Source organism: Ochotona princeps, chromosome 14, assembly GCF_030435755.1.
Source record: "Ochotona princeps isolate mOchPri1 chromosome 14, mOchPri1.hap1, whole genome shotgun sequence".
Taxonomy (NCBI): domain Eukaryota; kingdom Metazoa; phylum Chordata; class Mammalia; order Lagomorpha; family Ochotonidae; genus Ochotona; species Ochotona princeps.
In genome coordinates, this window is record NC_080845.1 from 6,669,661 (window position 1) to 6,694,058 (window position 24,398).

At 45.4% G+C, this 24,398-nt stretch overlaps 1 protein-coding gene across 6 annotated transcripts in view; it reads left to right on the plus strand.

The window, feature by feature from the left end:
• MAPKAP1 (MAPK associated protein 1) overlaps positions 1-24,398 on the plus strand; it is a 220,409-nt gene that overhangs the window by 89,232 nt on the left and 106,779 nt on the right. For all 6 annotated transcript variants that reach the window (XM_058672119.1, XM_058672117.1, XM_004593568.4 and 3 more), the window contains 2 exons: positions 4,935-5,107; positions 23,227-23,403. In XM_058672119.1, coding sequence (XP_058528102.1) covers positions 4,935-5,107; positions 23,227-23,403 — 350 coding nt within the window. The remainder of the gene's footprint in view (positions 1-4,934; positions 5,108-23,226; positions 23,404-24,398) is intronic.

Below are 24,398 nucleotides of genomic sequence, written 5' to 3' on the forward strand. Positions count from 1 at the left end.
CTTTCTTTCTTTCTTTTAAAACAGAGAAAGAAAACAGGAAGACATCTACTGTCCCCTGGGTCACTCACCCGAATGTCCACAACACCAGGACCAAGGCAGGGGGAAGCTTGCACACAGAACGCAGCCGGGGTCTCCTGTGAGAGTGCAGGGACCCGAGTGCTTGACCCACCTCTTGCTCAGGCTGCACATCAGCGGGGCGCTGGGCTTGGAGCGGAGCTGGGGCTTGCACCTGGCGCTCCAGTGTGGGTGTGGGCGCCCCAAGCAGCATCTTACCTGCTGTAGCAGCCACCTGCCTGTGGGTGTCGAACATGGCCTGGGGCGTTGGGTTTTTTCCCGTAATATGCATTTTTCATGAACTTTTAGAAGACCTCTTCACGTACAAAACTTATTTTCTAATTTCATTTCCACAAAGTTTTTTGAAGTTCCCTTGAGATGCAAGCCATGTTCAGATCCCCTCCTGGAAGGTCTGAGAAACATGGCGGGGGTCGTAGTGATGCCTGGGAAGGAGATGCAGTGCCTTGCAACGAGTGTGGGTTTCGTTCGGAGTGTCATGGGGCCCCTCGGGGAAGGCATTCCGGGAGCTCGTGGATGGGCACGTGCTGAGGTTAGCTGTCACTGGGTAGTCAGTCGGAGTGGCAGCAGTGCGGGGTGATTGTCTCAGCAATCCGAAGGACAGACCTAACGGTGACAGTGGAATGAACAAAAGTGAGATGGCTTTGAAATATGTAATTTTCAGAGCTAATATTTATGTTACGTGAATTTACCATTTTAAAGTGTATAATTCTGAATATTCACCATGTGACATCACTGACTTACTGTAAAACATTTGCACCCACCCTCTGCCAGCAGAAGCCCTGTAGCTGCAGGTCCCCACCCTCGTGTCTCCCGTCAGCTCTGCCTCTTTCAGATGTCTCACATTAGTGACTTCCTCCTGGCGGCCAGCGTCTGTGTCTGACTTCTGACCCGAAGGTTCGGAGGGTGCGTCCTGGGTGGGCACGTACAGGCCCCATGCCTGCCGTGGCTGAGCAGTACCCGCTGGGTGATGGTTGGTTTTCACAGTAATTCTATTGTTATATACTTACAGTGGTAAGGGGGAGGGTTCCAGTTTCTCCACTTTATCAAAAAAAATTTTTTCTGGATATTTTCTTGTTTTTTGGGGAGGGGGCAGTGTGTCTACTTTTAATTACAGTCATTTACTGGGTATAAAATTGTATCATTACAATTTAATTTACGTTATGATGAATGATGTTGAACATTTTTATGTGTTTCTTGGCCATTTGTGTAGCATCTTTGGATAAATATGTGCTTAAATCCTTTGCCTGGGCCCAGCGCGATAGCGTAGTGGTTAGGGTCCTTGCCTTGTACACGCCCGGGATCACATATGGGCGCCGGTTCTAGTCCCTGCAGCCCTGCTTCCCATCCAGCTCCCTGCTTGTGGCCTGGGAAAGCAGTCGAGGACGACCCAAAGCTTTGGGACCCTGCACCCGCGTGGAAGACCCGGAAGAAGCTCCTGGCTCCTGGCTCCTGGCTCCTGGCTCCTGGCTCCTGGCTCCTGGCTCCTGGCTCCTAGCTTAGGAATGGCTCAGCTCTGGCCTTTGTAGCTTCCTGGGGAGTGAACCATCAGACGGAAGATCTTGCTCTCTGTATATCTGCCTTTCCAATAAAAATAAATAAATCTTTAATAAAAAATATCCTTTGCCTAATTTTTTTCTATTGTTTGTCTTTTTATTGTTGTAAGAATTCTTTATATAGTCTGGCTGCTAGACCTTGGCACATACATGAGTTGTAAGTATTTTCTGTCATTCTGGGTGTTGGCTCTTTATTTGTAGTGAGTTTTGAGGAACCAAGGTTTTTAATTTTGTTAAAATCCAATTTTTTTTTAGTTGTGCCGTTTGATGCCATGTTAAAGAAACCATTGCATAATCCAGTGTCACAATGATGTGTGCTGCTTTCCCCTAAGACTGTCCTACTTTGACATGTTGGCCTCTGATGCATGATGTGATATGTGGCGGTGTATGATGTGAGGTGGCGGTCCAGATTTATTTATTTGTTTGTTTTTTATTTATTTTTTTTTTATTACAAAATCAGATATACAGAGAAGAGAAGAGACAGAGAAGAACATCTTCCATCCGATGATTCACTCCCCAAGTGACCTCAACGGCCAGTGCTGCGCCGATCCGAAGCCAGGAGCTTCTTCCGGGTCTCCCACATGGGTGCAGGGTCTCAAGACTTTGGACCGCCCTTTAACTGCTTTCCCAGGCCACAAGCAGGGAGCTGGATGGGAAGTGGAGCTGCTGGGATTAGAACCAGCATCCATATGGGATCCCAGCATATTCAAGGCGAGGACTTTAGCCGCTAGCCATGGCGCCGGGCCCTGTTTGTTTTTATTTTAATTGGAAAGTCAGATTTACAAAGAGAAGGAGAAGCAGAGAGAAATATCTTCCATCTACTGGTTTACTCCCCAACTGGATGCAACAAACAGAGCTGCGCTGATCCAAAGCCAGGAGCCAGGAGCTTCTTCCAGATCTCCCATGTGGGTGCAGGGTCCCAAGGCTTTGGGCTGTCCTCGACTGCTTTCCCAAGCCACAAGCAGGGAGCTGGAAGGGAAATGAGCAGCTGGGATTAAAACTGGTGCCCATATGGAATCCTGGCGTGTGCAAGGCAAGGACTTTAGCTACTAGGCTACCACACCAGGCCACACACACACCTGCCCTTTTTTTCTTTTCTTTTCTTTTTTTTTTTTTTTTTGCATTTTTTATGTCCATTTGTCGTAACATTATTGGTTCGAAAGACCATTTTGTCCTCACTGAAATGTATTTTAAAATAGTGGTGTAGATGGGCATGGGCAGGGTGAAGGAGGCAGCAAAGAGTTAAGATTATTGATTAAAGTAGCTGGTTTAATGCGGTGGCAATTATTGAGATGAGAGTGGCTGTCACTGTGACCAGGAGGAAATGGGTGATAGGTGTTGAACTTGATGTGAAATGTTTCTGCTGTAGAGTGAATATGTTATGACGGGTGGATGGAACAGAAGACCAGCTGCTCAAGCCCTCAGTGAGGAAGAGAATGCTTGGAAACACAAGGAGAAGGGAGTTGGGGGCTCAGAGTGGTGGCTTGGTTGGTTAAGCCTCAGCGTGTGGTGCTGGCATCCCATATGGATGCTGGCTGCTCCATTCCTGATCCAACTCCCTGCTGATGTCCCTGGGGAAGCGACAAAAGGTGGTCCACATCCTTGGGCCCCTGCACCTGCTTGGGAGACCTCAAAGAACCTGGCTCCTGGCATCAGACCCACCCAGCTCCAGCCATTGCTGGTTATTTGGGGAATGAACCAGTGGCTGAAACATCTCTCTCTCGTTCTCTATCTGAAAATCTTTTAAGTAAAAATAAATCCTTAAAAAGAAAGGTAGAAGAGGATGGTGTGGTTGGATGGTTTGGGCCTCTAAGTAGAAGAATTTCTGTAATAATAGGGAAATAATCATTTAGAAGTATTAGGACAAAAACAGCATCTCCTGTCCTTGAGGAATTGCCAGTTATGAAGATACAGAATGGTCCTCCTTTGAAAAGACAGCAGAGCAAGCAGTGTCCTCACCAAGCAACAAATCCCAGTTAAGGCAGAGGAGAGAAGGTTTTGGTAAAGCAGCCCAGGATTATGGATGTTTGCTGCTTGATAGTACAAGATTGAGAGTGTAGAGTGGTGTGTTCAGAAGGAAGAGGGGCAGTCTGTGAGAAGCCTGGGGATTGCTCGGGCGACGAGAGGTTGGGCAGGGATGTTAGAGCAAGGAACTGAGGTAAGCAGACTGCGTTGTGGAATCGGCCTGTGCGGCCCTGGAGTGTGGTCGTGGGCTTCTTATCTCAGGTCCCAAGGAGAGATAGGCAGTCTGTAAGGACAGTGAAGGGCAGGTCAAATGATGACTTTTCTCTGTGTGTGAGTATTTTAAAGATTTATTTGTCCGTTTGTTTATTGAAACTCAGAGTTAAACAGCAGGGATTTGTGAGTGGAGTGAGTAGGGGCAGTGCACACAAGAACAGTCATTGGATGGTCAAAGTGGCCAGGGCTGCGCGAGCCAAAGCCAGGAACTTCTTTCATGTCTTTCACATGGGTGCAGGAGCTCAGTCACTGTGTCATCTTTCATTGCTTTTCCCAGGCCACGAGCAGGGAGTTGGATTAGAAGTGGAGCAGCTGGGCCCAGCGGCGTGGCCTAGTAGCTAAAGTCCTCCCTTGAACACGCCGGGATCTCATATGGGCGCCAGTTCTAATCCTGGCAGCTCCACTTCCCATCCAGCTCCCTGCTTGTGGCCTGGGAAAGCAGTCGAGGACGGCCCAAAGCCTTGGGACCCTGCACCCACATGGGAGACCTGGAAGAAGCTCCTGGTTCCTGACTTCAGTTTGGCATAGCATTGGCCCTTGCGCTTACTTGGGGAGTGAATCATCGGATGGAAGATCTTCCTCTCTGTCTCTCCTCCTCTCTGTATATCTGACTTTGTAATAAAAATAAGTAAATCTTTAAGAAAAAAAAAAGAAGTGGAGCAGCTGGGACTCAGACTAGTGCCCATGTCGGATGCAGGTGGTGACTTAAATTGTTATGCCATGACACTGGCCCCAAGTGAAGACTCTTAGGTCTGCAGTCACTTAAGTAGCAAAGCAAGTCTCAGAACACCAGTTACGAACTCTGCTCATTTTCGCTTTGATTTGTTCGCCTGAATTGCAGTGTTTATTGACTTATATCTGCTGGAAGAGCTGCATCTAATAGGCCATTAAAGGGGAAAACTTTGAAATCTGACCATATTTCCACCTAGATACCATTCCTCGTGCAGGTGCATGCTGAAAAGGATGAGAGAAGCCTGTGTTACATGTCAGCTGGGGACCTGGGGTTGTGGCCCAGAGGGGTCTGGGTGACTGGCTCTGTGCTTCACTCTCATTGTGCTCCGTCCACAGGGTCATGTTGGTACTACAGCCACCAAGAAGATCGACGTCTACCTCCCCCTGCACTCGAGCCAGGACAGACTGCTGCCAATGACTGTGGTGACCATGGCCAGTGCCAGAGTGCAGGACCTGATTGGGCTCATCTGCTGGCAGTACACGAGCGAAGGACGGGAGCCGAAGCTCAAGTAATCCTTTCTCCTTTGACTGCTCTGCTTTCGGGCTGTCTCCTGGCCACCTCAGCTGCATTCTAGCCTGGCTCAGTCCTTCTAGGCGCCAGCCTGGGAGCCAGGCTGCCACACTGACTCAGGTCAGGGTGCTCACTGGATCGTGGCCCTGTATATCTCAGAGAATCTGCTGGCAAAATGGTTCCTGACTCTAGATATGAGAAAATGGGTCTTAGTGATTTCCAGATCCTTTGATGAAACCTGCTGGCAGAAGCATTCTGGCAGGTAACGCAGGGAGCTGGTGTCTGTTGAATACATCCTGTGCACTGGGCTCTCTGTGCCTCTGCCTGCGCTCTGAGAGGCTCTTAGGCTTACCCCACAAGGAGGAAGCCCAGGGCAGTGCAGGGGTCACTGCCTGCTAAAGGCGTCATCGCTGGAAAATGGCCAAGCTGGGAGTCGAGCCCAGGTCTGGCTGATGCCAAGGTTTTTGTAATATTTCCTTTTGCTTCTATGGACATTTTGCTTTGAATTTAGCTTGATTTGATATCAGTTAGTGGCTAAATTTTTCTTTCAACCATTAGGCTCTATCCATCATCAAACAGTTATTTTAAAAATGTGATCCTTGGGAGCAGAATCTATGCCTGTCCAAACTTAAGCTTTGTTTCGCTGCTTTAGCTCTTCTCTCTAGGCTTTCTTATCCGACATCGTCTGCTAGTTTGATGTGCTCTTTCTGGCAATAAGATTTGAAATCAGCAAAATGTAATAGATGCTTCGATTTTGAAAATGGATCCTCATGGAGACTTTCTCTTTCCCTCTTATGTGTTCAGCACTAGCATAGTCTAATGAGTTGTTGAAATATTTTTATGTACATTAAATTCACACATAAAATTATTCTTTCAAGCTTTACTGATGTTGCCTTCCACTTTGCCTAAGTAAGTTGTTGCAGTAGAAAGCCTTTCTAAAAATGTTTTTTTTCTAATTAGAGAAAAAAGAGTATAAACAAAGAGTGCCCTTGCAATGATTTACTCCCTAGCTGCCCACCAGTGTGGGGTTTCTGCTTCCCAGGTCTCCTCATGGGTGGCAGGCTCCCAGGTGCTTCAGCTATCATCGGAGTCTGCAAGGCAGGCCCTGGCAGGAAGCTGGAGTCAGGGAGCAGAGGCAGGCATCCTCTGCAGGTGCTTGGCCGTGGGATCCAGATGCCCTAATGCAGGGCAGAACACTCGCTGCAGAAAGCCTCCCACCCTGGGGACCACCTAGGCTCGGGACAATCGAGTTGGCAGTTCTCTCCAAGAAGAGCATGAATTGGGAATGAGGAAACAGGAGAGGTAACCACGTACAGTACTGCTGGTGACTATCTGTGCTGTCTGATACGACTGCTTTAAGAAGAGTTGTCTTACTTATTTGAAAGGCAGAGTAGCAGAGAGAGGGGAGGGTCTCCCTCCATCCAATGGTTTACTCCTCAAGTGACTGGAACCATTGTTGCTACTCGGCCAGCCTGAAGACAGTAGCTTGGAACATGAGTGGCAGACCCAAGTATTTGCACCATTTTCTTCTTTCCCAAGTGTATTGGCAGGGAACTGGATTGGAAGCGAAGCAGCTTAGACTCAAACCAGTACCTCCATGGAATGCCGGCCTCACAAGCGATGGCTGTATGTGCAGTGATTATTTGGGGGTGCTGTACCCCCCAGAGGATGCTGTGAATGAGTTGACTAGTGTGTGAGACACTCAGTTTTCACCAGCTTCAGGTCAGTTCCTTAGGTCCAGGGCTCAGAACCCCCAGCCATCTTCCCAGAGTGCGGAGAGCCTCACCCGTGGACCATATGCCATACAAACACCAAGTACATCATGGTGTCAGAACACGTTAGGGAAGACTACTGAGGTATGGGGCCAGAATAACCCTCCAGTAGTGAGCTAGGAATGAGGGTAGAACTGCCCTACCCATTAAAGGAGGCAGAACAAAGCTGCCTGTGTGTGTCTAATTGAAAGCTGGCATGGAAATTAGTATGAAGAACAGTGAGACAGGGACCTGAACTTTGGATGGGTTTCTCATGTTCTGCGATAGAACCCTTTAGCTGTCAATACAGTCAACGCTGCCTAGTCCACAGTGCTTGGTTCAGGATGCTCTGGGGATAATGAAGTCCTTCAAATAAAGACATGTAGTATTTGCATAAAACTTAAGTACTTTAAATCACCTCTAGGATGCTAGGGAAATGGTTGTTATACTGTACTGTTTAGGGAATGATGGCAAGAAGAGATAGCCTGTAGGGGTGCAGTTTTTACAAGCAGTTTTTCTCTGCAGTAGGTTTTCTTTCCAGATGAGGAACCTGAGGACCCGAAGCAGGGCTTGTAGAGTTGGGGTGAGAAACAGTGAGCAAGTGGAGAGAGAGTGCAAACAAGTGTTCCTGTTCAGGAAGAGCTAACAGATTAAAATGCAAAAGTACACGAGGGTAACAAGCAATCAGATGAGTTCACTCCCAGCAGAATGAAACAATCTGGATACTAACTTCAAATAAATATTTTAAGAATGCCAAAAAGATGAAGGAAGGAGTAATAACTATGGTGAACTTCTAGAACATTATGAAATAAAACCAGGCAGATCTGATTTTAGAGAAGAACCAATTAAAAGTACTAGTAATGGGGCCTGGCATGGTAGCCTGTTGGGTAAAGTCCAAAGCCTTGCACACACCAGGATCCCATATGGGCACCGGTTCTAATCCCAGCAGCTCCACTTCCCATCCAGCTCCCTGCTTGTGGCCTGGGAAAGCAGTCGAGGACGGCCCAAAGCTTTGGGACCCTGCACCCGCGTGGGAGACCTGGTTCCTGGCTTTGGATCAGCGCAGCACCGGCCGTTGTGGCTCACTTGGGGAGTGAATCATCAGATGGAAGATCTTCCTCTCTGTCTCTCCTCCTCTCTGTATATCTGACTTTGTAATAAAATAAATAAATCTTTACCAAAAATTAAAAATAAATCTTAAAAAAAAAAAAACATGAATGAAAAGATGGGACCCTGCACCTGAGTGGGAGACCCAGAAGAGGCTCCAGGTTCCTGGCTTCAGATCAGCTCAGCTCCAGCCATTGTGGTCACTTGGGGAGTGAATCATGGAGGGAAGATCTTCCTCTCTGTCTCTCTTCTCTGTTTATCTGACTTTGAAAATAATAATAATATAATAAATCTTTTTTTAAAAAGTACTAGCAATGTAAATTTCAGTTTTTAAAGTTAAGAAAAAAGATATTGGGGGCTAGCGCCATGACATAACAGGTTAAACCTCTGTGTGCAGTACCAGCATTACAAATGGCAACGGTTTGAGTCCTGGCTGCTCCAGTAGCTATCCATTTTCCTGGTAATATATGTAGGGAAGCCGCAGAGGAAAGCACCAAGTCCCTGGGCCGCTGCACCCATGTGAGAGACCTGGAAAGAGCTCCAGGCTCCCAAATTCAGACTCGCTAGTTCCCAGCCATTACAGCCATTTCATGGAAGATTTTGCTCTCTTCCTCTTGCCCTCTTTTTCTGTAAAAATGCCTTTTCAACAAAAATATATCTTTGCAAAAACAGAACAGATGTTGAATAAACTAGAGTGGTCACAATTTTAGGGAGGTTTCTAGGCCAGCATGATGTCGTAGCAGGCTAATTCTCTGTGGTGCCCACATCACATGCGGGTGCTAATTCGTTTCCCAGGTGCTTCGCTTTTGATTGAGCTCCCTGCTAATGGCCTGGGAAATCAGTGGAGCATGGCTTAAATGCATGGGCCCTTGCACACATGTGGGAGACCTGGAAGAAGCTCCTGACTCCGAGTTTTCAGATCAGCCCAACTTTGTCCATTGGGACCATTTGGGGAGTGAACCAACACATGAAGATCTCTCTCTCTCTCTCTTTCTCTCCATATATATATATATATAATATATAATATATTATATATATATACTTACACATATCTTTGCACTCCTTCTGTAACTCTTAAGATAAAATAAATTTTTTAAAAAGAATGCGTTTCAAAGACAGTTGATACTTAAGAACATCAGCTTGAATGTAGCCCAGGGGAATCAACAGATGTAGAAATAAAATATAAATTAGTTGAGACATGGTGACAAGGTTGAAAGGCTCCCCTATAGAATTACAGTATGACAGGGGAGTTAGTTCCTGCAACTGAAGACAGATGTAATGAAGCTTTGTGTTACTGCACACAGTCGATGGAGGAAGGACAGACTTCTCAGAACACCTGTGTCTCCAGGAATTGCAGTGTTTTTGGAGAAAGTGGCAGGTTGAGCTTGCATTTGTGCTTTCTCTCAAGGCAATAGGCAGCCACATCTGAGAACACCCCAGTTCTCACACAGAATATTAAAAATAACTGTTGAATACTGCTTTTTGAAAAACACTAGGTGAAATTGACATTTTTGTTGTATTTTTCTTAAAGGCTTGTTTACACAGAGTTTCAGAGAGAAGGAGACAGAGGTTGAGCTCTTTTATCTACTGATCACTCTCCAACTGACATGCCTGGGGCTAGGCCAGGCTGACGCCAGGAGCCTGGATCTCCACGTGGTGGCAGCTGCTCTAGCACTTGAACCATCCTCTGCTGCTCTCCAAGGCACATTAGCACTGAGCTGGATCAGAAACAGCAACAGGGACGCAAACCAGTGCTCCAGTGTGGGGTCTGGCATTGCAGACAGCAGCCAACTCACTATGCCACAGCACTGACAGTGTTTTGGTTCTTTGCTATTAAGTGTGTGACAATGAAGAATTTAATGACTACTAAAATGGTTTGGTGCCATTGCGTTAATTCATGGTATGATGCCAGCGTTCTGCTCACGAGTGCAGTGTGAATGCCAGCACAGTGAAAAGGCCAGTAATATTCTGGTAATGTTACGCAAATATCCTTTGCCTTAGCTCCCTTAGAGATCTACAGACCGTGCTTTGGCAGCCATTGGTTGAAAGAACCGCTTTGGGAGTAGTTCAGAAAGAAGAAAGCTGGGCACTGAGGAAAGGAATTAGTTGCGAGAGTTAGAAGTGAACAAAGATACATTGCTAAGACTCATTGGTAAATCTTATTGACTACTGACTATGAGACAGATCTTTAAAAATTAATTTCTATGTGTGCTTTAAAGCAGGACCTGAAATCTTATTCAACCACATCAGGCAAATGGGAGAGGAAAGTTCAGTGGGAGACTGAAGCGTGAGCTCCTGAATACCTTAGGTATGTGACTATTTAAGTAACACTTGGGCAGATGTATGCCCAAACTTTAAAACTAGGGTCCACTAAAGAAGGAGAAATGCTACAGCTTTCTAAAGAGCAAAGGGGACAGGAAGGAATGATGGCTTACTGGTTCAATGGAAGCTAAGAAAAGATAAATGGAGGAGAAAAGCACCAAACATAGCACAAATATATAGACATCACACATCCTAGTGAATACATACAGAAACTCAGCTGTCTGAGGTGTAGTTCATGACATTGTGTTTACATTTTCCCGCAGTGTTGTAGCACTTACCACATAGGCCCTAAAGTGCAGTAACAATGATTGGCAGCTACTTAGTCCATAAGCTGCCAGGCAGCTGCTCTGTCTTCTCCTTCCCATTGCCCAGAGTCCTCAGCTCCTCGTGGCCAAGGGGTTGGGGATAAGTCAGACAGCAAAATCTGAGGCAAAACACATGGTTAGAAATGTGGTAGACTGCATAATGAACTAAGGACTTCTCCAAGTTTATGAAATAATCCTGTGCTTGCTTCCACCTACATAGTCTCCAAATAGATGAAGGATCTTTACAGAGACATTAACTGGTTCACAGTGAGAGCTGGAAGTTGAAGTTTCAGTTTGTTACTGTCAGAAACTAATAAATGATGCAGACCCAAAATTACTAAGGAAATTCAAATAGTAAATTCTAAAAATTTCATGTAGAATTCTGACCTGTGGAAGTAGTTTCTGATCTCTAACCCTCTGAAATGCAGATTGCGTCTGTGAGTGTTACTCTGTACACCTAGCATGCGGACAGTCTTGATGTTTGTTCTGTAAGTACAGTGTAAATTACAGATCACATTGCATCTGTATAGCAATGATCCTTTGAACTTCTTAGCAATTCATTGTGATACTGGACTTCTTAGTTCTGTTTGATGTCAGTCTGCAAAGTAACTTACCTGGCTTCCCTTGCTGTCGCGCAGTGTAGTGCGAGGTGTTTCTTTCTAGTCTGTTGTATTTCAAGGTTGGAATAGATCCTTACTTGGTCGTCTTCTCTAGGGGTTGGCTCTGTGGAAGAGCTGTTGTTTTCGTTCACTGGGATCAACCTGCTAGACTCAAGTGAGAGCTTTTTTTAAGAGTACTACTTTGCTGTCTCTGCTTTGAAAAACTGTCGATGCTGGTGGACTCTGCTGTGAAAGGGAGTGAAGAATTTGGCCGGAATTCTTCTTTTAACACCTGCTAACTCTTGAGCAAGATAGGGATGTACAGTCTAGGTTGATCCTGGTCTTAGGGGAAATTTTGAAGAAACAAATAGTTTCAGTCTCTTGATGTTCAAATTTTCAAATTTAGACTTTGTTATTTTTGCCTAGTGGATATGAACAGAAAATGTGGCCTATAAAATTTTGCTTAAAGATGTGCTTACATTGAAGAACTTAGCTACTTGGAATATAAGAAAAAACACAAAAATGGGTTCTGGGAAAAAAGTAATTCTTTACAGAATACAGACCTCAGTATAAACTGATTGTATCAACAATCTAAATCACTTTTCGTAGTTGTCTTGCATTTGTCGATTATTTGGCATATGGATGATTAAGACAAAGTTAGGTTTTGTTTTTTATGTATTAGCTTCTAAGATTTCAGGTTTCTACTTTATGTATTTTATGGCTCTTAAAATTCATATGTTTTATTTTTTATTGTCCTATTATATTTATGTTTTGTGTTTGTCTTTTTTCTTTTCTGTATTTATTTGAAAGACCGAGAGTTAGAGAGTGAGAGCAAGTGCCCATCTGTTGGCTCATTCCTCGGATGTCCCCGGTAGCTGGGTCTGAGCCAAGACTGAAGCCAGGGGCCAGGAACTCCGGTCAGGTCTCCCACGTGGTGGCAGCACCCAGCCGCTGCAGCCCTCCCCGCTGCCTCAAGGATCTGCAGTGGCTGGATCCAAGAGTCAGGCAGGACCTGAATGCAGGCCCTGGAGGTGGGGTGCACGAGTCTTAACTGCTCGGTCCAATGCCTGCCCTTTGCCCTTTGCTTTAGGTCAGCAATGTGAAATTTTTAAGAAGGTATTTATTTTGTTATAAGACAGGAAGAACTTCCATCCAGTAATTCATTCCCCAAATGCCTGTAATGGCTGGGGCTGGGTGAAGCCCGCAGCCCACAGCCTGGAACTCAACCCCAGTCTCTGTGTAGGGAGGCGGCAGGCCACGGTGCCAGTCCTGGGGTCCCTCCCACACATGGGAGACTGGGATCTCCCCGCTTGCAAACTCCATTTCCTCACCGACATTTGGCTTGTCAGTGTTTTAGACTTTGAGGACTTCTTGTTTTAATTTGCAATTCTGTGATAACAAATGGTTGAGTATTTTTTTCATACACCTATTAGCTACCTACCTGTCTTCTCAAATCTCTTGCCCAATTTTTCATTGGAGTTTTGTTTGTGTGTTGTGGGATTTGGACTCTGTATATAGTTTGACTGTAATACAAGCCCTTCATTTGATCCTAGGGAGAGCAGGAGGTCTTCAGAAACTTCATAAAATATGTATTATCTTAGAATTCCATTTCCTACAATTTTTTGAGGCTCCTTAGGGTATATCTTGCCTAGTTTTTCTCCTGGACTATGGCTTGTCATATTTTGCAGAGCAGAAATTTTTAGGTGTTTAAAATGAACCTCATTTTATCAGTTTTTAGGTGCAATTCCAAGTAGATCCTTAAAAGAAAAAAACTGATCTTTTTCCCTATGTTACTATCTAGACATTTCATAGCATTGGACTATAGATTTAGGCCTGTGAGTCATTTTTAGGCAATTTTTGGAGAAAGGTTTGGTTTGTGTCTAGAGTCCATGTTTTATATGGGCTGTGTTGCTTCCACACTCTTGTTGAGAAGACTGTTTTTCTCCACTAAATTGCCTTGGTTTCATTGTCAGAGATCAGTTAACTGTATCTCTGTGTGTCTGTTTCTGAACCATCAATTTTTAAACTATTTCTTAATTTATATTTCTTTATTAGATTTACTAATGAAATGGTTTCTGGAATAACACTCCTTTGTGATGTTCAGAATATAATTCAGTGAGTTTTCAGCATCTCGTTAACTTGAGATGGGAGATCCACATCTGCTCTTTACAAAAACAAACAAACTTGTTTCATCCATTTAATTGATAAATAAAGGGATTTTTCAAGGTTAATTTTTGACTTACTGGGTTTTTCTTTTAGGATGTATTTATTTATAACGTTATGGAATTAGTTGACATGGTATTAAGTAACCAGTATGTTAAAAGAGAAAAAAAGATGTATTTATTTATTTGAATGGGAAAGTTATACAAAGGGAAGGGAAAGGCAGAGAGAAAGATAGACTTTCCATTCACTGGCTTACTCCCTAAACGACCACCATGGCCAGGTCTTGGCTGGTGGAAGCAAGGGGTTAGGAATTTCCTCCAGGTCTCCCACGTGGGTGGCAGGGCTATTCTAAGCACTTGGGCCATGCTTTGCTACTTTTACAGGTGCATCAGCAGGGAGCTGGATCAGAAATGTAGCATCTGGAATTTGAACCCAGGACACAGGCACATATGGGGTGCTGGTGGCGTTGCAGCCACAGCTTTCCTCACTACATGCCAGCCCTCCATGAACTTTTAAATGCCCTGTATAATGTCTGTCTGTCTGTCTACTTACTTAGGTCACAAGTATTTAGTAATCTAGAGTTTATTTACTATTTGCAGCACATCTCACTTCATACCAATCACATTTCGAAAGTGCTCGGTAGCCACATATAGCGTATGGCTGCCGTATTAGACTGCCATTCGTATAAATACGTTATATGACCTTGCAACGAGATCACTGTGGATTCCCATCATTCTAATGTAGCCTCATTCTGACATAAACTCCTTGGAGAAGGTTGGTGGGTTTAGTTGCTGGCTGAGGGTTTATCTCGTTAAGCATCAAGCTTTCATTTTTCATAGAAGCTGTCTGAAATGCGTCAACATCCTTCCCTGCCTTTTCAAGTGGCATGTCATAATGGTTAAAAGGATGTTACACACTTAAGAAGACAGTGATCTTGGCGAAATTACCTAAGTCCTATTTAATATGGTTTTCTCAAGTGTAAAATGGTAAAAAACTAACAGCTAATTCTGTAAATTAAATGCAAAACATGTAGCAGGTGTTTAGTAAGTGTTTATTTATGCTGCCTCTAAGAACTGTAACCACAGTCAGCTACCACTACAACCGAAGCTGGTGGGTAAACCCAAAGCAATCATGGAATTCTGTCCTTTTTTTGATGACTTGAGTAACTGTACTGTGCTGTTACACTCCGGGGCCCTGTAGGTTTGTGGCGGTAACTAGGAATGTTTTGTCTTACATTATGTTTCCATGCATTTTGCTCTTTTAATTCTTTGTTGTGTCCCTTATAATCCCCTTCTGTGCTGTCTGCCTGTCCGCCTGTGTCTGGGTCGCCATTACCACTTTGTCTTCCATGGTCATCTTTTGGAGACGCTCGCCCACGTGGCCCTTCCCCATGCTGACAGCTCTTTCCATGCTCCCATTCGTCCGAGGCAGCACACGCTCCAGCCGGCAGCTCTTGACGCCAGGCCCATGAGGGCTTACACTATTCCTTACTCAACAGTGACGCTCTCACTTTTCTCCTCTTGATGTCTTGCTTAATTTTAAAAGCTTACATCTTTGTCACTTCATTCCACAAATGTTTTGGAGGTTTCAGGCCCTAGATATTGAGGATAAAATGGGGAACCAGAGAAATGCCATTGCTGAATTCCAAACACAGTGTGTTGGAGAAGAGGAATTGCAGCGTAACAGCACTTTGTAACTAGTTCATACCATTTGTGTCTGTTCATGCGTTCAGCAACTAGTTATTGAGTATTTGATTCATACCAGGCATTTTGCTGATTGTGCATTGGTAAGTAGACTAGGACACGGTTCCTTTCATGAATTCCATGGTTTAGTAATGGACATAAGCAAAATAACTAAAGTAAATGAAATAATTGAATTGTATGAGCTTAAACCCTGAGTTAAGTGCTCTGAAGGACGAAGGTGACATCTGAGACACAGACAGGCCTGCAGGTGCAGCAGTGGCAGCAATACTGTATCTTGGGGAGGCTTCCTGTTTGGTCAGGGGACAAAAGAAGGTCATTGTGACTGGGTCACAGAGAGGAGTTGAGAGAATAGAGTGGAATGGGACTGAGAGGCAGGCAGGGACAGTGGTGGGGCTGGGAGATGGGGACAGAGTCTGGAAACTAGTGAGAGGTAGAATCCACGGACCTTGGGGGTAAATTTGGTAGAGGGAGTGCGTCGGAGATGATGCTCCCAAGTTTGGACTTGCACACCCTGCTGGGAGGATAGATTTCGTTTGGATTTTGGTGTAAGAAGAGTATACGGGCACTTCTGCCTGTTAACCTAAGCTGGCTTTGCTATGTCTGAAAGAAGTCAAACTCACTTGTATTTGCTTATCCGGGCTTTAAAGGTAAGAGATACAAGCTGAGAGTGTGAATTTGAGCGTCTTTGATCAAGATGTACATTGAAGTTTCCGGTATGGATGAGTAACAAGGGATCCTGGCCTTATTTTGGATTTTGAAGAACTGCCTTCATGGTGGTGTTGAAGTGGGGACTCTGAGAATGGACATTTGGTGCACAGACTGACCCATTTGAATTGCTCTCATCCATATCTAGTCCCTGGGTTGTGCTCTGCTTCCAGTCCAGCTTCCTGCTAATGCGTACCCCGGGGGACAGAAGATGAGGCCGCAGATATTCGGGTCCTTGCCACCCACATGTGTGAGACCTTGATGGAGTTCCCTACTCTTGCCTTTTACCTGACCTAGCTCCAGCTGTTCTGGTCATTTGGGGAGTAAACTAGCAGATGGAAAAAAACAATCTGCCTCCTTGTACCCTCCTTGCCTTTCAAATAAATTTTAAAAAGAAAAAAATCCCCAGCGCTTGTGGGCCCACATCTGTCCCTCTCCCTTATCAGGCAGCAAGAAAGGAAGCGAGAGAGAAAGGCGGAGACCTAGGAAGGCAGTAGGGTTAGAGCAGGGGGAATAAAGAGGGCAGATGTGGGTACAGCCAAGGGTGAGATGGTTTGCAAGGCATGAGGCTCCGTGGGAATCCCATGAGCAGTAGGGTGGAGAGGAGTTTGGAATCTGAGCCAAGTCTGTCGTGGGCTATATGGCTAGTCATCACACAATGCTTACCTCACAGAAAATGCCCAATAAACAACTTGTGGAACAGGTAAGAGAACATAGGAACATTTAAAAGTCTGGGCTAAAATTTGCCATTTTTGCCCTGAGGAAGGCCCTTCTACCAATGTCTGCTAAGTCCAGGTCTTGTTTGTGTATAGCACTTTGGTTAATTCTGAACCTGGATCTATAGATATAGATATATAGATATAGCACTGATAGATGTCAGATTACTGAAAAAATAAATAAATAAACCTGTTACACAGGACATTTCCCGTCACCAGTTGCCACCACAAGATGCTGCCTTGGTGCCTGCTGTGAGTCACACTGTACACTAAACACTGTACACAGATTAACACAATGTTAACTTGCTTGTTACACAAGCTCTGTGAGTCACAGAATAAGGAGATGTTTGCAGGAGGGAAACTGAGGATGAGGAAGCGAGGGTCCTTCCGAGAGTGAGCGGCAGCCTGCACTGCCCTTGCTCTCAGCCTTCTCCCTCCTGACAGCAGCAGCAGGTGGTAGCAGCAGCAGGTGGTAGCAGCAGCAGGTGATAGCAGCAGCAGGGGCGTGCGGCCACTCAGGACCCTCAGGCTCACCCTGCGCTGCTCCCTTTCCCAGACATGGACATTCTGAACACAGCACCGATCTAGACACTGTTTTAGGCATTCAGAATGTAAAGGGTAATAAAATTTCTGGCCTCAGGGTTCAGGCTAGGGGCATGACAGACACCAGAGCTCACTTGGTTTTTTAAGATCTGTTCATTTTTATTACAAAGCCAGATATACAGAGAGGAGGAGAGACAAGAGGAAGATCTTCCATCTGATGATTCACTCCCCAAGTGAGCGCAACAGCCGGTTGCTGCGCCGATCCGAAGCCGGGAACCAGGAACCAGGAACCTCCTCCGGGTCTCCCACACGGGTGCAGGGTCCCAATGCATTGGGCCGTCCTCAACTGCTTTCCCAGGCCACAAGCAGGGAGCTGGATGGGAAGTGGATCTGCTAGGATTAGAACCTGTGCCCATGTGCGATCCCAGTGTGTTCAAGGTGAGGACTTTAGCCGCTAGACCACGCTGCCGGGCCCCAGGGCTCACTTTTTCAGGCCCAGTGTCGCTCTTCGGTTCCAGAGTAGTGGACACCCAGAATCGTAGGGACATACACACACTTCTAATTCTGCGTGCAGATGCAGGCCAGGACTGAGTCAGGGTAGGAGAGCTGTCAGGGAAGCCTTCCCAGGAGGACTGAGGCTTGAGCTGGACTGCAGAGGAGACTAGCCAGATAGGAGCCGGGAGCCTGTGTGTGCACAGGCCTGCGGGCACAGTGCCGGCAGCCATGCAGGCTTGGTTGGGGAGCTGCAAGCAGGGGATGTGGCTGGACCTAAGCTGTGTGTTCCAGAGTGTGAGGCGAGTGGGAGAGCAGGACAGAGCGAAGTGCACGGTGTTGTAGAAGCACAAGGCTCTCTTCTGTTCTTTATTTCTTAAAATTTTATGCGAAATGCAGAGAGAGAGGAGCCATGGGAGAAACAGAGTCTTCCTTCTGCTTTAAGCTCCTTCAGCTGGCACTTGCTCTTCCCACTGTGTGCATTAGCTGGTGGCCCCGAGTACCTGCCCGGCCCGATCCTTTTAGTAAGCTCTCTCGCATTTGTTCTAAAGGTAGTGAGAGGCTGTAAGGGGAAGGACAGTATTCCGCTTGTGTTCAGTCGTGCAGTTAGGCTGCTTTCACTAGGCTTCCTGAGTTGCTGAAATTCAGAATCCTGCCAAGCGAATTTGTTTGAAGAATGTCACTGTTTCAGAAGAGTACAAAAGAGGACCTGTCCGATGTGCTGCAATTAACGAATACGGATGTCTGCTGTGAGTACGCTTCCTGTGCTCAAGCAGGCCATATGAAGAGAGAGATAGCACATGTTGTTTTCAGAATCCAGATGGAGCTTCTGGGTGTGAACATTGCTGTGTGCGAAAGCCAGAGGGGATTGACAGCACTTACAGAAGGTCTCACCTCCCCCATTTGTTGTTTTCACCCTATATGTATTCCTAAACAATTTGGTGCTGGGTTTGAAGTTTACCTTTATTTTGTTCAGAATTCATTGAACTTTCTTTAATCTGAAGGTTGATGGTCTTAACAAAATTGGGAAATTTTTTTAAAAAGGAAAAACCTATAAATCTGACTGTCCATGTAAGTTAAAAAAAAAAAAAATAAGAACTTGGAAGACATGACAATAGGCCTCTCAGCATCATGAAGGTCATTTTCTCCTTAGAACTAATCTACTAGAAAAAGCCACTTAGCTGTTTTTGTTGTGAGTTTGCTGTGCTTAACAGACTTCCTGGTGTTATTCAGCAGTTTCTACTCCCTGCTCCGTGAGGGTTTTGGAGTGAAGGATATGTTAGAAACCTCAACACTCAGAGCTTGTCTGATCACTCATACCGTTGACTCCATCGTCAGGATAAATACCAAAGCCTGAATGACGAGGACTCTGAACATTTCAAAAAGACACACACTTTGTGTTTTGTTAAGTAAACAATGCGCTTTCATCTCTCTGATCATCATAGTTAAGTGTGTTTTGCATTGTCCAAAGATGAGTGGATTTTTATGAGTATGTAAATTGAACGTGTCAGATCCCATTTGGTAGAAATCTGACATACTCCCCCAGAATATGCTTGGATTTCCAGAGATGAATTAAATATCATCTCTGTGTGGGCTCTGGGCATCTTTCTCTTCTTAAAATCATACAGGCCTTTGAATGTTGGTCGACAATTAAATGAAAAGTTTCTCTAAAAAAAAAAATCAGCCTGGTTTAATGGAGCCTGGATCATTATAATTTAGTTGTTCTAGTCATTAGATATACACACACAGCAGGGTCTCTTTTGGTAGCAGGTTTATTTTTGCATTCATTGATTATTCAAAGTTCTAATTGTCTGTAGACACCCTGGTCTCTAAAGGGGATTATTCCCTCTGTGCTAGCCCAATTCTCAAATTGCTTCTTGTTTATTCGGGTCTCCTGTATTCATTTGTTAGTCTTTTGATCTAGTGACTGAGAAGCAAGAGTTTCAGGTCTTGCCTCGTGCTGTCTGCCGTGCCTCGGTGAGGCGTTTCTGCCTCTGTGCAATCAGGAGCCTGAGACGAGTAGATGAGATCTTGGCACAAGTGAGTGGTTTCCTGTCGGGTACCGTTGGTAAGGTTGATCAGTTCTCACCAGGCCCTAATGCAGTAGATAAGACTTTTCCTTCCATAATTCCAGAATTTAGGAAATGACGCCAAAGGAATCCAGGCATGGGGGTGAGAGCGACAGTGCTCAGGGCCTTAGGACCAGTGTATCTGTCTCGTGCACTGAGCTATGTCCTTCGTTTCTTGTCCTGTTCTTTATTTCTACATTGTGCATAATAAGTATGGCTTACCTTTATAAAATATCTCATAAAGAAAAGGAAAATTTTGCATACATGAGGCATTTGGAAAAACAGAAAATTAGAAAAAATGTGCTTATTGCTTAAATGTAAGTATGATTGGGCCCGGTGCAATAGCATAAAGGTTAAAGTCCTCGCCTTGAACACACCAGGATCCCATACGGTTGCCAGTTCTAATCCCGGCGGCCCTGGTTCCCATCCAGCTCCCTGCTTATGGTCTGGGAAAGCAGTCAAGAACGGCCCAAAGCCTTGGGACCCTGCACCCGCATGGGAGACCCGGAAGAGCTCCTGGCTCCTGGCTTCGGATTGGCTCAGCTCCAGCCATTGTGGTCACTTGGGGAATGAATCATCAGACGGAAGATCTTCTTCTCTGTCTCTCCTCCTCTCTGTATTTTTACCATTCCAATAAAAATAAATATTTTTAAAAATGTAAATATGATCTTTGTAAGCTTTTAGTACATTTATTTCTAGTTTCATGTCTGTAAGCTGGAAGCTTGATTCAACTCATTGGTCAGTTTTTCCTCCATAAATATATGATATGTCAGTAATCACATCTTAATGTGTTATAAAAAGTCTGTACATCCTGTGTTGTCTTCTCGCTGTGTTCACCTATAGTTGCTGCTACCTGTGCATTGCCCAGAAGCCCCATCTAGTTAACAGCTATCACTGTAACAAGAGATGAAAACCAAAGCTCCTCCTCAACACCTGCCTTGCTGGTAGTGCCCTTTATTTATTTTGTATAGTGACTAAGACTGTGTTTGTATATTCATTCATTTTCTGAAAAGTATTTATGTAAAAGACTTACAGAGAGGGAGAGAGAAAGAGGTCTTCCCAGAATGGCCACAACAGCCAGGTCTGGTCCAGGCTGAAGCCAGGGACCAGAGGTTCATCCAGGTCTGCCACAGGGGTTCTGGGATCTGAGGACTTGAGCCATCTTCTACTGCTTCCCAGGCACACTAGCAAGGAGCTGGATCAGAAGTGGAGCAGCCAGGAATTTGAACTGGCACCCATATGGGATGCCAGAGCATCAGATGGCAGCTTAACCCCAGCCCCACCGTGCCAGCCTTTATATATTCATTCATTTAACAAGTGTTTGTTAATTGCCTTCTACATGCAAGCCAGTTTTCCCTTCAGTAAACATGCAGAGGCCAAAACAGGAGCCAAGAATTCCATCCCTGTGTCCTATGTGACAGGGACTGTCATCTGCTGCTCGTCACATGTGTTAGCAGCAAGCCAAATAGGAAACAGAGCCGCCACGACTTGAGCTGCCGCTTCAGTGTGAGAGGAGATGTGGGCACCACAAGCAGTGAGCTCCCCTGCTGTTGCCTGGCTGCTGCAGTCATGTGTGGAATGAACCAATGAAGAAAGATCTCTTTCACGCTGTCATTCTGCCCATCAAGTGAATAAATAAATCTTTCAAGTGGAAGGGGGATGGATCCTGAAGCTCAGGAGTGTCAAGTGGCGTGTGAGTGATGGAGCCGAGACTCAGACCTTGCAGGCTTTTGTGGAAGTTGTTTGGAGGAGGTTTGGAGGTGTCTCTCGACAGTCACAGCAGAGTTCTTCTGATGTCAGTGTTTGACTTTCTGCCTTGATTCAGCATCTTATTATTTGCCCTTGAACCTCTGTGTTGCTGGGTGGTCACAGACACTCCTCAGGTTGATTTGCATGGCACTGTCTGTCGCTTGCTTCATCAGTGTCTGCCCTGTTCACGAAACCCTGGGGCCGCAGTGGCTGCCGTGTCCAGGTGCAGGGGGCTGTTCCCAAGGCGTTCTGCTCAGCTTCGTTGCTGCTTGGTGACTCCAGTGTGCACCTGCAGTTTACTTCTGAGGATTTTTATAACTTTCAAAGTTAATTTCCATCAAACGTTATTATTTTACTGTTGTACACGGGACACCGCTGCTGTGATCTCCTCAGGTCTGCAGCCCCTGAGCTGCTAAAGCGCAAACTGACCCGGAGGTGAATTAGGCGGGAGGAAGCCGCTCAGCTGGGCTTTGAACACAGTCACACACACCTGACATTTTCCTCCACTGAAGTGCTTTCCTCTGCTTCTTCAGTGGTTTTGTGTTTAAGTTGGATCCTTGTTGCAACGCTTTCTCACGTGCTGTTGAGAAATGAATTTGAGAATTTTTAACAACATTGCAAATCCATTAAATTTATAGTGACAAACATAGCCAGATTACTTTTGGGTTATCCATCTACTTAGTAAATTTACAGTTTCCGTTAATTTTAATTTGTTCTATTACCTGTTTTATACAATAAATATTTCTTAGTCGTGACAGGCTCATTGAGTATAGATCCCCTGAAATAGTCTGTCTCAGTAAGCAGAGTTGCAGCTAAAGATTTGTGAATTAATTGGGAAAATTGCAAATCAGGTAGTCAGTGAAATAATTCATTGTCACATCCAATCAATAAACTTGGTAAATCAACTCATTTAATTCAAAAAATGATCTATATAGATCAAGCAACCAATTAAACAATTAGCATACACTTTGCAATTAATTAATTTAAACATCAATCATGTAATTAAAACTCCAAATTTAAGCTCCAGAATTTAGAATTCTACCACTTGGTAAACCGTCAGATCCATGCTTCTGCAGCGTGAGCTTCTGAATGCCAGCAGTTTCAAACATTGAGCTCTTATGCAGAGTGGTTTGGAATGTGAATACTGATTTCAAGATTTTTTTAAGCTTTACTTTAAAAAATTTTTATCATTGTTTGAAGTGTAGAAAGACAAGCCCAGACAGATCGTTGCTTTGCTGTGTCACTCTCCAAATGCTTGCCAAAGCCAGGAACCTGGACTTCAGTCCCTGAGCTGTCACCTGTCCCCCATCCTCCGCCTTGGATGCGCATTGGTAGGAAAGTGGAATCCAAAGTGGAGCTTGGACTCAAATCCAGGCCTCCAGTATGGGTGCAGGCATCCCAAGTGGCATCCCAGCCTCAGCAGCACTCCCCCAGCTCTCAGGACCATCTCTGGGTCGGTGTGGTTTCCCACTGTTTCTCAGCCTTAGGCCTCGTCCCTCGAGGGAGCAGCGGCTGCGGGATCTGGGAGTACTGACAGACCTGCTGAAGCCGTGGGAAGGGCTGTTGTATTTACAGTTGTGTGATAGTTAGTGTGGTGCTTGCTTCCCCCCACCTCAGCCCCCAACTGTACTGTAAGCTTCCTTTAGGGCTGATACTGCATCTTCCCTTTGATCTAAAGGACTCAGTGTCTTGTCCACATCAGGTGCTCAGTAAATATGAGGACAAATGCCCTTCCTTCCCACTGTCAGATGAAGGTAGGGTTTGGGAATTCCCACTGTAACCCCGGGCTTGGCGAAGAATGTCATGTCCTCAGCTTGCTTGTTCTTCCCACACCCTCTGACCTTGTTGTCCCTCTCCTACCCTGTGGTCACCGCCTTTGTGTTTTCCTTTCAGTGACAATGTCAGTGCCTACTGCCTGCATATTGCTGAGGATGATGGAGAGGTAGACACAGACTTCCCCCCGCTGGACTCCAATGAGCCCATTCATAAGTTTGGCTTCAGCACTTTGGCCCTGGTGGAGAAGTATTCATCTCCTGGTCTGACGTCCAAGGAATCACTGTTTGTTCGAATGTGAGTACTCACTCTGTTATTCATCTTGGGATCTTGTGTCTGTGTCCTAGCGCCTCGGGTCTGAGTCTTGATTGTGTTCTGAAACTGAAGGACATTTGGTTTCAGGGGAGTTTGGGTGTAGTGGTTACCTCTAGTGACAGTATCAGCTTGGATGGCCTGCTTCCTCACCTACACTGCCTCAGATTGCTCTTCAGATGCGTCTATCAGGAAGATCCCCGAATGTCATGTCTACAAGCAGGCCCCGCAGACAGATGTGGGATGGTTAGGGCCCAGGAAGTGGTCTTCTTTCAGGGTGGGCATTGTGGTCCAGACCCAATTAGTTAACATGCTGCTTGGGAAGCATACATTCTTTATCAGAATGCCTGGGTTGCAGTTGCACCTCCCTCTCAGCATCCTATATCAGAATGCCTGGGATCCAGTCCCACTCCACATCCTGGGTCAGAATGCCTGGGATGCAGTCCCCTTCCATATCCTGGGTCGGAATGCCTGGGATGCCAGTCCCACTCCACGTCCTGGGTCAGAATGCCTGGTATCAGTCCCACTCCACCTCAGTCCAGTATCCTGCTAATGTGCTTGGGAGGAAACAGATAATGGCTGAGTGCTTGAGTCTCTGTAAACCATGCAAGAAATGCAGAGGAGTTTTGGATTCCTGGCTTTAGCCTAATCCAGTTCTAGCTGTTGTGGGCAATTGGGGGATTGAACCAGTAAGATGGAAGATCTCGTCCCCTCCCTGCTCCCATCTGAACTGCTAAGCTGGATGCCCACCCCTGTTAAAGTTACCAGTTTACTAAACTAATGGTGATACAGTAGTATGCAAGGCTTTACTAATTGGCTTCAGTCAAGCAAAACAATTGCAGCTATTTGGGAAATAAACCAATAATCAATACCTCTGTCTTATAATTTCTCTGCCTCGAAAGTAAACAAAACTCATATGCTTTACAGATGCTGATCAAGAGAAGTTAAATGGGATATATTTGCCAGCAGTATATATAGTA